Genomic DNA, 12,971 nt, shown 5'->3' with positions numbered 1-12,971 from the left:
AAGGAGAAGAAGAGGATAAAAAGTTATGTCGCAGCCAGCTAAGTAAGAAAGATATTTCTCGCACGAACGATTTAGACTCGCCAAACCTGCAATTACCGTTATTATTATTGCGACAGGATACGATATATTCAATCGCGAGTAATGACTCGCGTCATGAACAATAATATTCGCTGAGTAACGGTACTCGTGAAAAATCAAGCAGTGCATCAAGATTGATTTTTATAATTCTATTAACAATTAATCCTTGAGGACCGATCGACGTGGAATCGATCGACGTATCGAATCACATTGCTAATCGATTTTTAATGATCTTTTTTATACCACTATAAACTTATACAAGCTGGATCTTTTTATAGATCAACAATAATGCTCTTAAATTCATGAAATTGCAGAATTAATGATGAAAAATATTGACTAATTAATCACTGATGCATTTAGAATTTTTTTAGTCAACTAAATCATTTTACAATCCTATTCCTCCCCTTTCAATGATTCTTAACACACGCAAATGGCTTATTAGTGTCGAGACTCTGCTGAATAGCTTGGCACTGATTACAGTTCACTTTCCTGGATCGAAGCGTTAACCTTTGACCCATTATCAAGTCGGTTGATTTTCAATAAAAAAAAAAAAAAAAAAAAAACTATATTATAGGTCAAGCGCTCGTAACAGCTCGTGGAACAACGTTTTTGTTTATAATTTTATCAACGAGTGTCCGATGAATGTGCGAGACACTCAGACTAATCGCTGTGATAAAAATATAAATAGCTACGCAATGTTACACAGGTGTACAGCCAATCAAAGGATTAAAATTATATGGAATTAAGCGATAGTTGATCGATGGTAACAAAAATTGCGTTTTATCTCGAATTTGCAATATTCAGCTTTCTTATATTTGCTTAGGCTAAAGAACTCGGTACGTGTGTTTACCCGCACGATGCTAGCAAATTAATGGCTGTACGTGAGAGTTTTTTCCAATTAAGCAAAGGTCACTTCCGGTCGTACAGAAACCGGAAGTACAGCGCGTGCTCAGCCGTTTCCGGTCTCCGCAGTAGTAGCTGCAGCGCAGCCCCATACAAGACTCTCATTCGTGCTTCCCTTATCGATAATCAACCATGCGTTTTTACCATCACCGTAATTTGCTTGCTTTTTATCCATTTGATCAATTCGCACTTTGCAATCTATCTCCATATTTTATTACGATTTATCTCCCGAAAGGAGAGGGGGTAGTGATTGATCAAACTTTCATAACAATCCTCAGCCACTTTCACCAATTCCAATTTCCATAAATCTAAACGTATATTATTGCCATCGTAATTTATTAATTAGCAAAATTATTTCGCGAGTATTTTGCCCAATACAACGAGGTGTGAGTATATATTTGTTAATTTTACTGATAAACATCGATGAATGGGGGGGTTGAAGGAAATTGCATCGCGTAATTGCATTGGCCCCAAGGAAATAGTTTAGTGGCACAAAAGTGATATTGCATATCTGATTTATTTTATGTAGTTATAAATGTATGCGTGCTTGTTGTATACGCACGATAAGATCGACTCGAGTTGAGTGATTTGGGAGTCTGTTTGAGAAACGGCACGCGTTGCTATGTCTCGATTTGGCTGAACTTGACTGAACCAATGAAACGAAAGGAAACGTTATTGTAAATCAGATAGCTGCCACGCCTCATTGCACCCACGTGGGTAACAATCACGTGGGCGAATTTCTCCAAAGGTCACGGGTCAATCTTACCTTTTTCATTTCACCGTCTCTTCGAAATCCGACACCTTCGCAAGAATCTTCCTCTCCCCTTTTTTTCTCCCCTCTTGGATCACTCAATTTGTCAATCAGCCTCTAAATTGTTTCATTTATGGCTCGAATTTTACTTTACTTACACGACTATCGTATCCTCGAGAAATTATCTGAATTCTATATTTCACTCACTTTTTCACTCTTTTGTTTTCACTTTATCTTCTAATTTATCATTAACTCGATCATTTTCACTTTCATAGTTTCTTTATGGGACACGTGTACTCTCGGTGCAGAAACTTAAATAATTTATTAGGCTTCATTGAACTGTGTCGAGTGCACAAACGTGATAATAAATTTATGGACTATGACTCGATACAGAATTATATATTAAACATCTAAACGGTTCTATCGTGAAGAAATATTAATTAAATATACTCACCCTCGTATTTACACACAGTTATTTACCCTCACAAACAAAGGTAGAATTTTATGTGTGGTTTACCTAATAAAAATTGTGGTTACTTTGTCCCTAAGAAGTAAATACATGTAAATAGGTTCAGAGTTTTTTGATTACTCACTTCTATTTAACCTGCTTTAGTTTATTTACAATTTATGTACAACATACTTACTATTATTCATAGAGAAATTCATAAGAGAGACCACCAAGGAGAAAAATAATTTATCTGCCATAAAAGAAACTTTACATGGTGAAAGTTTTTACAAGCAAAAATTATTAGACAGCTTCTTGCTTCAAAGTTAAATAAATTCAATGATAAATAAACTGGCGAATGAAATTTTAATTCTACGCTTACACAAAATTATGGCCAATATCCTATTGAATGTTTTTCGAAAATATCATGTTTTGTTGCATGCAATTCTGTCAAAGCTTCTATCTTTGTTTTTTTCTTAATCAAGAAATCTGGATGGTTTGTGTATTGATTATCAGGATCTGAAACGCGAGTCTTTTTTCTCTCTTCCCCACATAAATAATGAAGCTTCTCTAGAAGCAACAAAAATATTCCTAGAATAATTCCACCTGCCAGTACAGCCAAAATCGGTGCTATTCCCCACAATCCAACTGCGTCATGGCGTGATTCAGCCATTGCAGCTTTCGAATGATGATTACCTTTTAATTTGTTGAGCATCCCATTATCTCGAAACCTTTGTAAACTAAAAGCAAAGGACAATTCAATCTATTAACTCGATTTAGAAAGAAATGCCATATATAATTTTAGCATAGATGAAAAAATAATTATCTCCAATTTTAATATAGGTGATATATTCGAGAAAATAATAAGTGATTAGAAGAAAAGTTTTTTGATCATATTATAGAATTCTTACTGATAATTGATCAATCCTGTGTAAGGACTTCCCTTTACCAATGCCATAGCTAAACTATCTATTCTTCCAGATTCGATATAATAAATCTTGCATGGCAATTGACGATTGATCGTTTTTAACATGACTTCCGTAGTGTAGAATGCCACTTTCTTTGTGCAAGCCTAAAAATATTAAAATTTAATTGTACAGAAATGATAATTATTGAATTTTTTCTATAGCTCCTTAAACTCACATATTTAAATCCACCAAAGAGCATTATTGGCAATTCGTCACGTGGCATCAATAAATTTGACATTTCTTGCAAAACTTTATCTTGTGTATTCTTCAAAAATATATATTAAAATCAATAGCTAAACTTAAAAAGGTAAATTTTCCTGCATATAATTCTTAAGTCATAATCTCAAAATATTTCATTCTGGACAAAATCATATTACAATCATGTTCACAGCAAAGAAATTGAATTATACTCACCATAAACATATCATACTCAGCACTATGCTTGTATACCGCCAGTTTGTAGGAACGCGCTGCTGCAAATTCTTCCAATGTGTTAAATGGCAGAGTGGTGGTGGTGACTGTTAGAAAACTAATTAGCGAGGCCGAGTAAGCCGACGAGACTATCAAGGCGGAAATAAAAATGGAAAAATATGCAAGACGTAGCGAGGAGTTTGTGGGGAACTCTGAAAAAAGTGGTAGGAGAGAAGACGAATGGCATATTGCGCCGTGAACAAAATTAAGGAGCAGCCAAGAAATTTTTATGGCCAACCTAAATTGAGCCTTACCGGATAAACCTTGTTGACAATAAATACCCCAAACGAGAATATAATTTTCTGATATGATCCTAGCAGCTATTACACCCCTCGTCTTCATGACGGTTAACAAAATTGGTGTTGTTATTATTAGAACCACTATCACCGACCAAATGTCTGACTTAAAAGCCTGCAAGACAAACCATTACGAATGTATATGTGTATATATATACACAGAGACAAAAAAGTATTAAATCACTGTGTATAGAATTACTCCAAATATACTACAGATTCGTTTTAATACTAGTGAGAGGGTAAAATAAAATAAAAAAAAATAATGATAGTTATTAAAGAAAAAATTAAAGAAGAATAATTGGGTAATGAATAACATATTGTTTACTTGGAAATAAGCAGACCACTGAACAGAAGCATTACTATGGCCACGTATATACAATCGATTTTTTGAGAGCAAAAGTGGCAAAGTAAAATCGACGACGTCTAGTCGACTGGTGGTCATCGTAAATTCGGCGACTCCAACGTCAGCCTGACCGGAAACCAATTCACCAATCACTCCGGTCCATTTCCCCATTTCTTTATTATAGCTGCCATAACCTTCCACTGATGGCATAATTTCCATCTTGAAGTTCATCCCTCTGCTCAACTCCCCCAGAACTTCACCGAAAAGATCAAACAGCTTCCCGTCCTTTACCGTAGAGAATGGAGAATACTACAAATCAAATATAATCCAATTTTCCAAAATCCAAAAAAACCAAACTGTGACAAAAATAAAAAAATTACATTTTATTGCAATAAAGAAATTTTTCGAAATGTATATTAACCGAGCCATAAAATTATTCATCGACTCAGCAAAATAATATATCAATTTTCAACATGTTTTCAGACGTATATATTTGATGAATGATTTATGAAAGCTTGAGCAATTATTGGTAACTTTTAAAATTTTGATTGCATGGTTTTTGCATAATTCTAGGAAACTCACAGCGACAGTGGCGATTTTTAAAGTGTCACCAAACATATTGTCCCTCCTATGGTACAAGCTTTCATTCGTTGTGAGTTGCAGTCCAGTTGTAGGTGTCCAGTGAGCCAATTCGAAGGTTCTCGTAAGATTATCCCTCACAGCATACCATTCCTTCAAGGACGTATGACCATAGCAAAACACTAGCATTTCTGTACTAAATTTCACGTTGAAAATGTTCTCCTTTGGATATTCGCAGAAATCGTGGAAAGGATTGTCAAGATAAGGCATGAAAATTATTAACCAAATGGGAAAGGACATGTCTACGTTTTGAGTGGTGTAAATAAATTGGTCGAAGGATTCAGGCGAGGTTATCAGAACAACGAACAGTGGTCTTACAATCCTCCTCTTGTACTTGTTAGCATGCTTCGTTATATCAGGAAAATCCATCGTTAAGGACAACACGTTCTTCTTGGAAAATTGCAACTGCCACGAGTGCATCAGTGTCGATGCTGCAATGTCTATATACAGATTCCCATCGAGTTATTCATGCACAAAAACCTATTCTTTTTGCATAAAAATAAAATCCATCAAAACCAAACCGATCTCTTACCGTCGTATTTTCCAACCTCGATGAAGACAACGCAAGAGGTCCTGTAGTAGGCATGGACGTCCAATATCAGATATATATGTTGATTCGCTTCGACAGCTACAATCTCACTGGAGGATACGAGAACCAAAGGAAAGAGAAATATCATGAGACGCACGATCATTATTGTTCCAAAGCACCGTTCTTCCACTCGATTCCCACGAAAGGTGCAATTTGACACTGTACGAAGAGAATGCAGCGATTTTTGGGAATTTCAGGAGGAAAATAAAGAAACAATGAGAGAATTGTGGTAGAAACGTGACGATAATCTCGAAAGATTTTCCTGAACTGGGCGTAAATGATAAAGAGAATCGTCGAAGGGAGGGGTGAGTGGCGAGCAGCCCTTAAGGGGGCAGGGCAGCGAATGGAAAAAAAGGCATAGGCGCCCAGCGTAAACAGAAGATGACTGAAAGGTAATTGTCGCGGTAGTTCCGTTCCGATTTATCGTTCCTGGTGGATCTGCAAATGTCGGGGGGTGATTTTTCCTAGGTAGGAGGGGATTGGAACGGGAGCTTTTTGCATTATGCATCGCGCCATCCTAACCTCCCTTCCCCGTCCTTCGAATTATGACGGAAGCCAACGATTCCAATCGCTTTACGACAAACACCCGTGCAGAAACCGAGCTCTCTCGCTCAATTAGGTCCGGAAACCGTCAATTATTTTCTAGCTCGCGGCAGACCAGTATATAGAAATTCACCCTGATACACATGACGTTTAGGAAAATGCATCGTTATCTAGCTCTCTCGCTCAATTATGCACGGGAATTGTGAATTATTTTCCAGCAAAGCAGCAGAAATTCACCCTAAAATCATCGTTCTTCGCCAACTTAGTCCTCTGGCATTGTGCTCTAATGGAACAAATTGGAAAAATGGTAAAATGACTCGGCGATAAAACGACGAAGGTAGAAATGAAAACGATCGTGCGGATAAGCCGTGTGGAATGGGGGAATTTAAACAAATAGACGACGGAACGTGTAAACAAAATGACGAAGCGGTGTAAGGTAGGCATTAATTCAATTACCACCTTTACTTTATTCAAACTTTTCCTTGTAATTTGGATTCGATCCACGTTCGAGACAATTTGTTTGCTGTATAGTTAGGTTCTCGATCGTTTCCCTGCTGCCTCGTTGCTCCAAATTGTTCTTCGGAATTTTCGTGGACAATTTACGTCGTTATTGTTATGGAAATGCTTGTAGAACCATCTCTCTATCAATAGTGCTGCGAGGCTCGTGAAAAAACTGCCGAACGCTATCGTCAGAATCGGCGTGACCGTTGTCAGGTCGACGGTTATTACACGATTTTCTGAATTTCTGAATTTAGTTATTTTGTACTTTTTTATGTAACGATCGAGCATCCCGCTATTTCGAAGCTTCTGTATACTGCAACACATGGAAGCACGATGAAATTAATATTTAAATCTGCAATGGTAGCAGTGTTACAAGCATGATCATTTTCGTGTAATTATTTGTTGATAATATTACGTACTGATGATTAAAAGCGTCTTTATAAGGACTATCTTTGGATAAACCAATCGATATATTCTCGATCGTACCACCATCGATTTTCGAAATATCACATTGCAGAAATGGATATATATTTATAAACGTTCCAACTGATGTATAAAATGCTACTTTCTCTTTACAAATCTACGAAAAATTAAATTTTGATCACAGTGAGGAGACTATATAAAATATTTGTTATATTGCTTACAACTTTCTAAATTCAATTATATTTTCGTACCCTGGAAAAAGCATCTTCCACAGTGAATGGCAAATCTCGTCTCAGCTGCTTCCTAATTTTTATGGAAAACGGATCCGGAGAATACTGTGTAATTGTTAATTTAAAAAAATATTTTAGACTTGCATAATTCTAATAATGTAATAATTGAAAAAACAGATTTTTTAGAATTTAAAGCAATTACTTTGAAAAAATCCAGATCCACGTTGTTTACAAGGGTGATAAATCCGTAAGTTCCATCCTCGACAAAGCCGTTCATAGAATGAAAAGGTAGGTTGACAATATTAACTGTTAGGTAACCAATCAACGTGGCTGAGTATGCAATGTTCGTGACAACTGATGATAATATAACAGCCATGTAAGCCAATCTCACCGAAGAACAATAAGAAAAATCTACAGATGAAACAAGTTAGCGTTGTGACAAAACTCAAATTAAAATAAGTACTCTAAAGAGTACCTGGAAGACCTTGCAGACAAAATATTCCCCAGATGTAAGTATAATTATCGCATAAAATTGTGTAAGTATTTTGCGAATATTTTATCACCCTCATCATCAGTGTTATTAACAAAGGCACGAGGAACAATATAGACCCCAGTAAAAGCCAAATTTTCGTGTGAAAAATCTGTAAAAAAAATGCTATAATTTACCAAAAAAAAAAAAACTGCTTTGATAAGTTGACAAAAGACCTTGAAATAATGGTGCCAATGAATATGCACAGCGTCTGGTTCTCTGATATACAGGGAATGCTTCGACGTGAGGAATGGTGAGGTAAAATCAACGACTTGCATTCTCATTGTGGACATTGACAGCGCCGAGGCAATAAGGTCAGCCTTGTTCTCCAAAAGTTTACCAATCGCACCATTCCATTCCAATTTTTTCGAATCCCAAATCCCATGAAAAGTCGTCTCCTCTACAATCTCCACCGTAAAGTTCAAAGTTTTACTCAACTCCTTCAAAACACATTGACAAACATCATTCGCAGCATTGCGCGTTCCTTTCCACAAATAGTTGGGCTGAAAATTTTTAAACTGATTTATTTACTGAAAAAAGTTAAATTGTAATACTGAGAAAATTAAATTTTTGGGGGAATTTACGTTTATAGCGATTGCTCGAAGAACAGTTCCATTGAGATCCGTTCTTCTTTCATGAATTTTCAATGGAGTGACGATTCTCAGTCCCGTTTCCGGTTTCCAAATTGCGTGATCCCTGATCACGAGAGATTTTTTATCGATGGAGTACCATTCCCTCAAAACGTAATCGTCGTTGCACAGAACCAACATCTGCGTGTCGAAGGCTACGTGAAAAATATTCTCGCTCTGTTCGTGGCAAGAATTTGTCATGCCGTTTATTTCTTTTGACATAAAAATCACGAGCCATCCCGAAAAACTCATATCGAAATACGATGTACACCTCTTGAATTCCTCCAGTGCATTTTCACTGTGCATTAAAGCCACGAACAACGGTTTTACTGTCAGGCTGTAAGAGTATTTTGTCTTTGAGATATCGTCGAAGAAAATGTTACTGGAGGATGTCCCATTTCTCGAGAATTTCGACAGAAAATTATGCAGAATCGTGTTCACTGTCAAGTCTAAAAGATTATTCAAAAACAAAAAAGGCAATTTTCTGCTCAGCGGATAATCATTGACATGTTAATGATATGTAAAAGGAGTCTCACTTGGATTTTCACGTGCAACCAATCAACTTACCTTCCCGATTTTCTCGAGAATTTAAGAAAACCACCGTTGGAGAATCAAAGTATTCTCGTACACTTTGAATAATTGAAAAATGCTCTTCTGGACTGTACAATTCAGCAGGATGTACCAAAATCGATAATAAAATGCACGCAGGTATCATAATTAAAAAGAATTCGTTTTAATTATTATAGTAAGGTATTTGATGTAAAAATATAATTTAAAAAGTTCAGTGCAATAATCTATAGTTACACAAGTATTTTTACAATGGGAATTGAAGTAAAATTCAGGAGATATTCTGTTCCGTTACGAACGCATTACTTTAGAAGAAGACTAATATATAACGTAAACCATCACACACGAGTATACCTTTATGATGGAATAGTTCATCAAGCTGCAAATAATTGATGAAGCTTCCATTATAAAAATTAGTGAACGTCAGTAATGACAAATTTCTCTATAAGTAAAAATTGCTAATTTCATGCCACATTTAATAGACCTGTCAGTTAAATACATGGATATTTGAACATTAAATTGAATTTACGAAATTATTAAGCAGTACATCATACTTCGGCATGTCATCATTCACTGATAAAGCCTCGAAGGCAAAATAATTTAAAAAGCGAAAATTCTATGCCAGATACTACCAACTTTGACTCCAAATTGGGCTTGGATATAATTATGAAATAAGCAGAGACATCTGAAAATATCAAATACTTATTAACCATGCAGGAGTAATATGCAGATTAGAGGCCTTTTTCTTGTTCCTGCTACAAGTCTCAATTTACGATGGGACTAGTCATGTTTTTTTGAAAGCCGAGGCGAATCTCGTCGTTTCGAGTCTGAATTTTTAAATCCAATGATTGTCATTCACAACTATCGATTGAAAAAGACTTTTGAATAAAATCAAACAAAATTTGCATGACAATTGTTTTATAGTTTATAATTTTTTAGATTGAAAGTTTAATAAATTCTCATGATATGTATTGATGCTGACAGGAAAAGTGCTTCAAGAGTTTTTGCTCTTTGCAAACGTCGTTGTTAAAGCGTTTGTAAAATTGTTTCTCTATCAATAGGGCTATGAAGCTTATAACAAAACTGCCAACTGCTATTGCCAAAATTGGAGCAACAGTTGGCAAATCAACAGTTATATGATTCTCAAAATTCCTCAAATCATATCTTTTGTGCAATTTTATGAAACGTTTCAATACTCCAGTATTTAGGATTTTTTGTATGCTAGAAAAATAGTATCTATGTTAGGTCAGTGAATTTTTGTAAATTAATCATTCGTTTCCAACTGTATTTTAAATATTATAAAGAATAAGTGGAGACTAAGACAATAAAATTACGTACTGATAATCAAATGCTTCTTTGTATGGACTACCCTTTGACAAACCAATTGACAGGTTCTCAACTTTTCCACCGTCAATTCTTGACACTGCACAGCGAAGGTATGGAGAAATATTTACAACTTCACCAGTTGATAAATAAAAAGCTAGCTTCTCTTTGCAAATCTTAAAACAAACATTATTACGAAATGTATAACAATTTTATTATTATATAGAACTATATATACTTTTCTAACTTTATTTTAATTTTCGTACCCTGGAAAAAGCCACTGCCAAAGATGAAGGTAGATCCTTTCTTAAATGTCGTTTTATTTCCATAGACAATAAATCCTTCGAGTTCTGCACTCGCATATTTATTGAAAATTAGAGCAAAAGTTTTTAACAGATTCTATGTAAATAATAAATTCGAGTTTTACCTTGAAAGTTTCAGAATCCACGTGATTTTCCAGTACGATTAAACCGTATGTTCCATCTTTTACGAAACCTTCCATGGAATAAAAAGGAAGATTAACAATATTAACTGTTAGATAGCCAATTAACGTCGCTGAGTAAGCAGTGTTGGTAACAAATGATGAGAAAATAACGGCCATGTAAGCCAGTCTCACCGAGGAGCAATAAGAAAAATCTAAACGACGAATAAACATGGATTTTTAGTATAATTTAAAGTTGGGAAAGTTTATTATAATATTCGATTATTACTTGGAAGACCCTGTAGGCAAAAAATTCCCCAGATGTAAGTATAATTGTCGCATAAAATTCGATAGGTACTTTGTGGACTTTTCGTAATTCTCATCATTAGCGTTATTATGAAAGGTGTAAAAAGTAGTATGAATCCTAACAGAAGCCAAATTTTGAAGTGAAAAATCTGTAAAAATTAATAATCGATCAGTAAGGTATATTATTTTTTAATAAAACTGGAAGAATTATTTTTATACGAAAGAGAAACCTTGAAGTAATTGCGCCAATAAATATTGGAGGCTCTTGGTTTTCTAATGTACAGCACATTTCTCGATTTAAGAATCGGCAAAGTATAATCGACGACATTCATTCTCATTGTTGACATTGATAATTCCGAACCGATTAGATCAGCTTTTTTCTCTAACAATTTTCCAACTGCACCGGTCCATACAGATTTTCTCGAATCCCACGTCCCATGACTTTGCGACTCGCCCACGATTTCAATTGTAAAATTTAAATTCTTACCCAATTCTCCCAAAACTGAATCAATAATTTCTTGACAATAGTGTCTTGCCCCTTTCCACAAATAAGATGACTAAAATATCACATTAATCTATTAATAAAAATAAATAAATGTATAAAAACGCATTGTTCAATTTCTATTAAATATTTAACAACTTAAACAAAGGTCCATATATTTTTTTAAAATTCTACCTAAGGATTTTCAACTTTTATAAACTTTTACTAAGTATAGATACACCCCTTTTGGAAATAAAAAAGATAATATAGTATATTATTATAATTTTGTTATACTTTTAAAGTAACAGCTCGAAGAGCAATCCCATTGAGATTCCTTCTCTCGTAAATGCTCAAAGGAGTAAGAATTTTCAGACCCGTTTCCAGTCCCCAAGTAGCATGGTTCCCGATAATCAAAGATTTCTTATTAGTTGAGTACCATTCCTTTAAAATATAATCATCGTAACACAAAACCAGCATTTGCGTATCGAACGCCACATGAAAGATATTTTCCTCTGGATTATGGCAAGGATCCTTGGCACCATTCGGTTTAGAAACAAAGATCACTAACCATTTAGAAATATTCATATTGATGGACGATGTAACGTTCTTAAATTCCATCAAAGCATCATCTCCATACAAAAAAGTTACGAACAAAGGCTTTGCTATCCGACTATAATAGACTTTTATCTTTGAGATGTCTTCGAATAAAATATGACAAGAAGCTATGCCCTTTTCTGACAGATTCATTAGATAATTATGTAGAATTGTGTTAAATGCCAAATCTACAAACTCAAGGAAATAAAGTGGTAAATTAGTTATTTAATGATAAAGATCTGTGTGGATGAAGGTTAAAAGGTGGATAATCTTGCAGAAATGTTAATTACGAATCTTTATCATACCTTCCTGGTATCTTCGATTGCTCAAAAAAAATACAGTGGTTGTTTTGAAGTAATGCCTGACGCTTTGGATAATAGGAAAGTACTCTTTTAGCGAGTGAACTTGAGTACAACTTACCAGAGTCAATAAAAGGAACCATACAAGTATCATTTTTATGATGAATTTGGTCCTTCTCTTATGTATACAAGTAGTATTATTTGTGACTGCGCCCAATGAATATTTACAATAGATTCACGTTGAGAGAATAGAAAAAATTTCAGGAATACATTGAATAGTCTCTATAATGTCCCCATTAGGGAAAAAGCATACCTATATGATTGCCAAGGACATCACATATCAAATCTTGATGGGCAAATTCAATAAATTGCTTACAAATAATCAATGTGTTTTCCATTAGATAATTAATGTGCACTCTAGTATTTTTTTCATTTAACAATTTCAGTATTTCTAATGAAATGATTCCCACAAGGACTACTCTTAAAATTATAGTATTTTCTTTATAGGCCATTTTTTCTCACTACTGCATATATATTTATTTTGTATAATCTCATAACTATTATAGACATTATACTATTAATTTTTAGTGTACACATGGGCTCACTTTGACTTCCAAATTTTATTCAAATTTAGCAATGAAT

At 34.7% G+C, this 12,971-nt stretch overlaps 2 protein-coding genes across 2 annotated transcripts; both read right to left on the bottom strand.

Annotated features, from left to right (window-relative positions):
• Positions 1 to 2,565: 2,565 nt before the first annotated feature.
• Positions 2,566 to 5,512, bottom strand: LOC136782524 (glutamate receptor ionotropic, delta-2-like). Its single transcript, XM_066742010.1, has 8 exons — positions 5,427 to 5,512; positions 4,838 to 5,334; positions 4,238 to 4,564; positions 3,871 to 4,027; positions 3,560 to 3,768; positions 3,321 to 3,410; positions 3,089 to 3,249; positions 2,566 to 2,917 (listed from the first exon to the last, which is right to left on the bottom strand). Exons 2-8 carry the CDS (start codon positions 5,312 to 5,314, stop codon positions 2,566 to 2,568), a joined length of 1,773 nt encoding a protein of 590 aa, XP_066598107.1. The 5' UTR covers positions 5,315 to 5,334; positions 5,427 to 5,512.
• A 4,352-nt stretch (positions 5,513 to 9,864) lies between these two features.
• Positions 9,865 to 12,841, bottom strand: LOC136782522 (glutamate receptor 2-like). The gene is made up of 8 exons (XM_066742009.1): positions 12,643 to 12,841; positions 11,731 to 12,170; positions 11,186 to 11,512; positions 10,939 to 11,104; positions 10,656 to 10,864; positions 10,495 to 10,578; positions 10,244 to 10,404; positions 9,865 to 10,126 (listed from the first exon to the last, which is right to left on the bottom strand). The coding sequence occupies exons 1-8, from the start codon at positions 12,839 to 12,841 to the stop codon at positions 9,865 to 9,867; spliced, it is 1,848 nt and encodes a 615-aa protein (XP_066598106.1).
• Between the last annotated feature and the right edge of the window lie 130 nt (positions 12,842 to 12,971).

The sequence above is a fragment of the Prorops nasuta genome, unplaced genomic scaffold (assembly GCF_024137725.1).
Source record: "Prorops nasuta isolate Cenicafe-Biocafe unplaced genomic scaffold, Cenicafe_Pnas_1.2 PNAS00027, whole genome shotgun sequence".
Classification (NCBI taxonomy): Eukaryota; Metazoa; Arthropoda; class Insecta; order Hymenoptera; family Bethylidae; genus Prorops; species Prorops nasuta.
The sequence above is the reverse complement of the archived record's forward strand: the minus strand, read 5'-3'. Positions and strand labels throughout refer to the sequence as shown.

What these genes read in the sequence shown, in the direction of transcription:
- LOC136782522 (XM_066742009.1), bottom strand. Translation starts at nt 12,841, where the DNA reads ATGGCCTATAAAGAAAATACTATAATTTTAAGAGTAGTCCTTGTGGGA. An exon ending in TTCGAGCTGTTACTTTAAAA is followed by an intron (nt 11,513 to 11,730) that starts GTATAACAAAAT and finishes GTGATATTTTAG; the next exon opens with TCATCTTATTTGTGGAAAGG. An exon ending in TGGCAGTGGCTTTTTCCAGG is followed by an intron (nt 10,405 to 10,494) that starts GTACGAAAATTA and finishes GTTTGTTTTAAG; the next exon opens with ATTTGCAAAGAGAAGCTAGC.
- LOC136782524 (XM_066742010.1), bottom strand. Translation starts at nt 5,314, where the DNA reads ATGCACTCGTGGCAGTTGCAATTTTCCAAGAAGAACGTGTTGTCCTTA. An exon ending in TTGTCAACAAGGTTTATCCG is followed by an intron (nt 3,769 to 3,870) that starts GTAAGGCTCAAT and finishes CACTTTTTTCAG; the next exon opens with AGTTCCCCACAAACTCCTCG. An exon ending in CTGAGTATGATATGTTTATG is followed by an intron (nt 3,411 to 3,559) that starts GTGAGTATAATT and finishes ATATTTTTGAAG; the next exon opens with AATACACAAGATAAAGTTTT.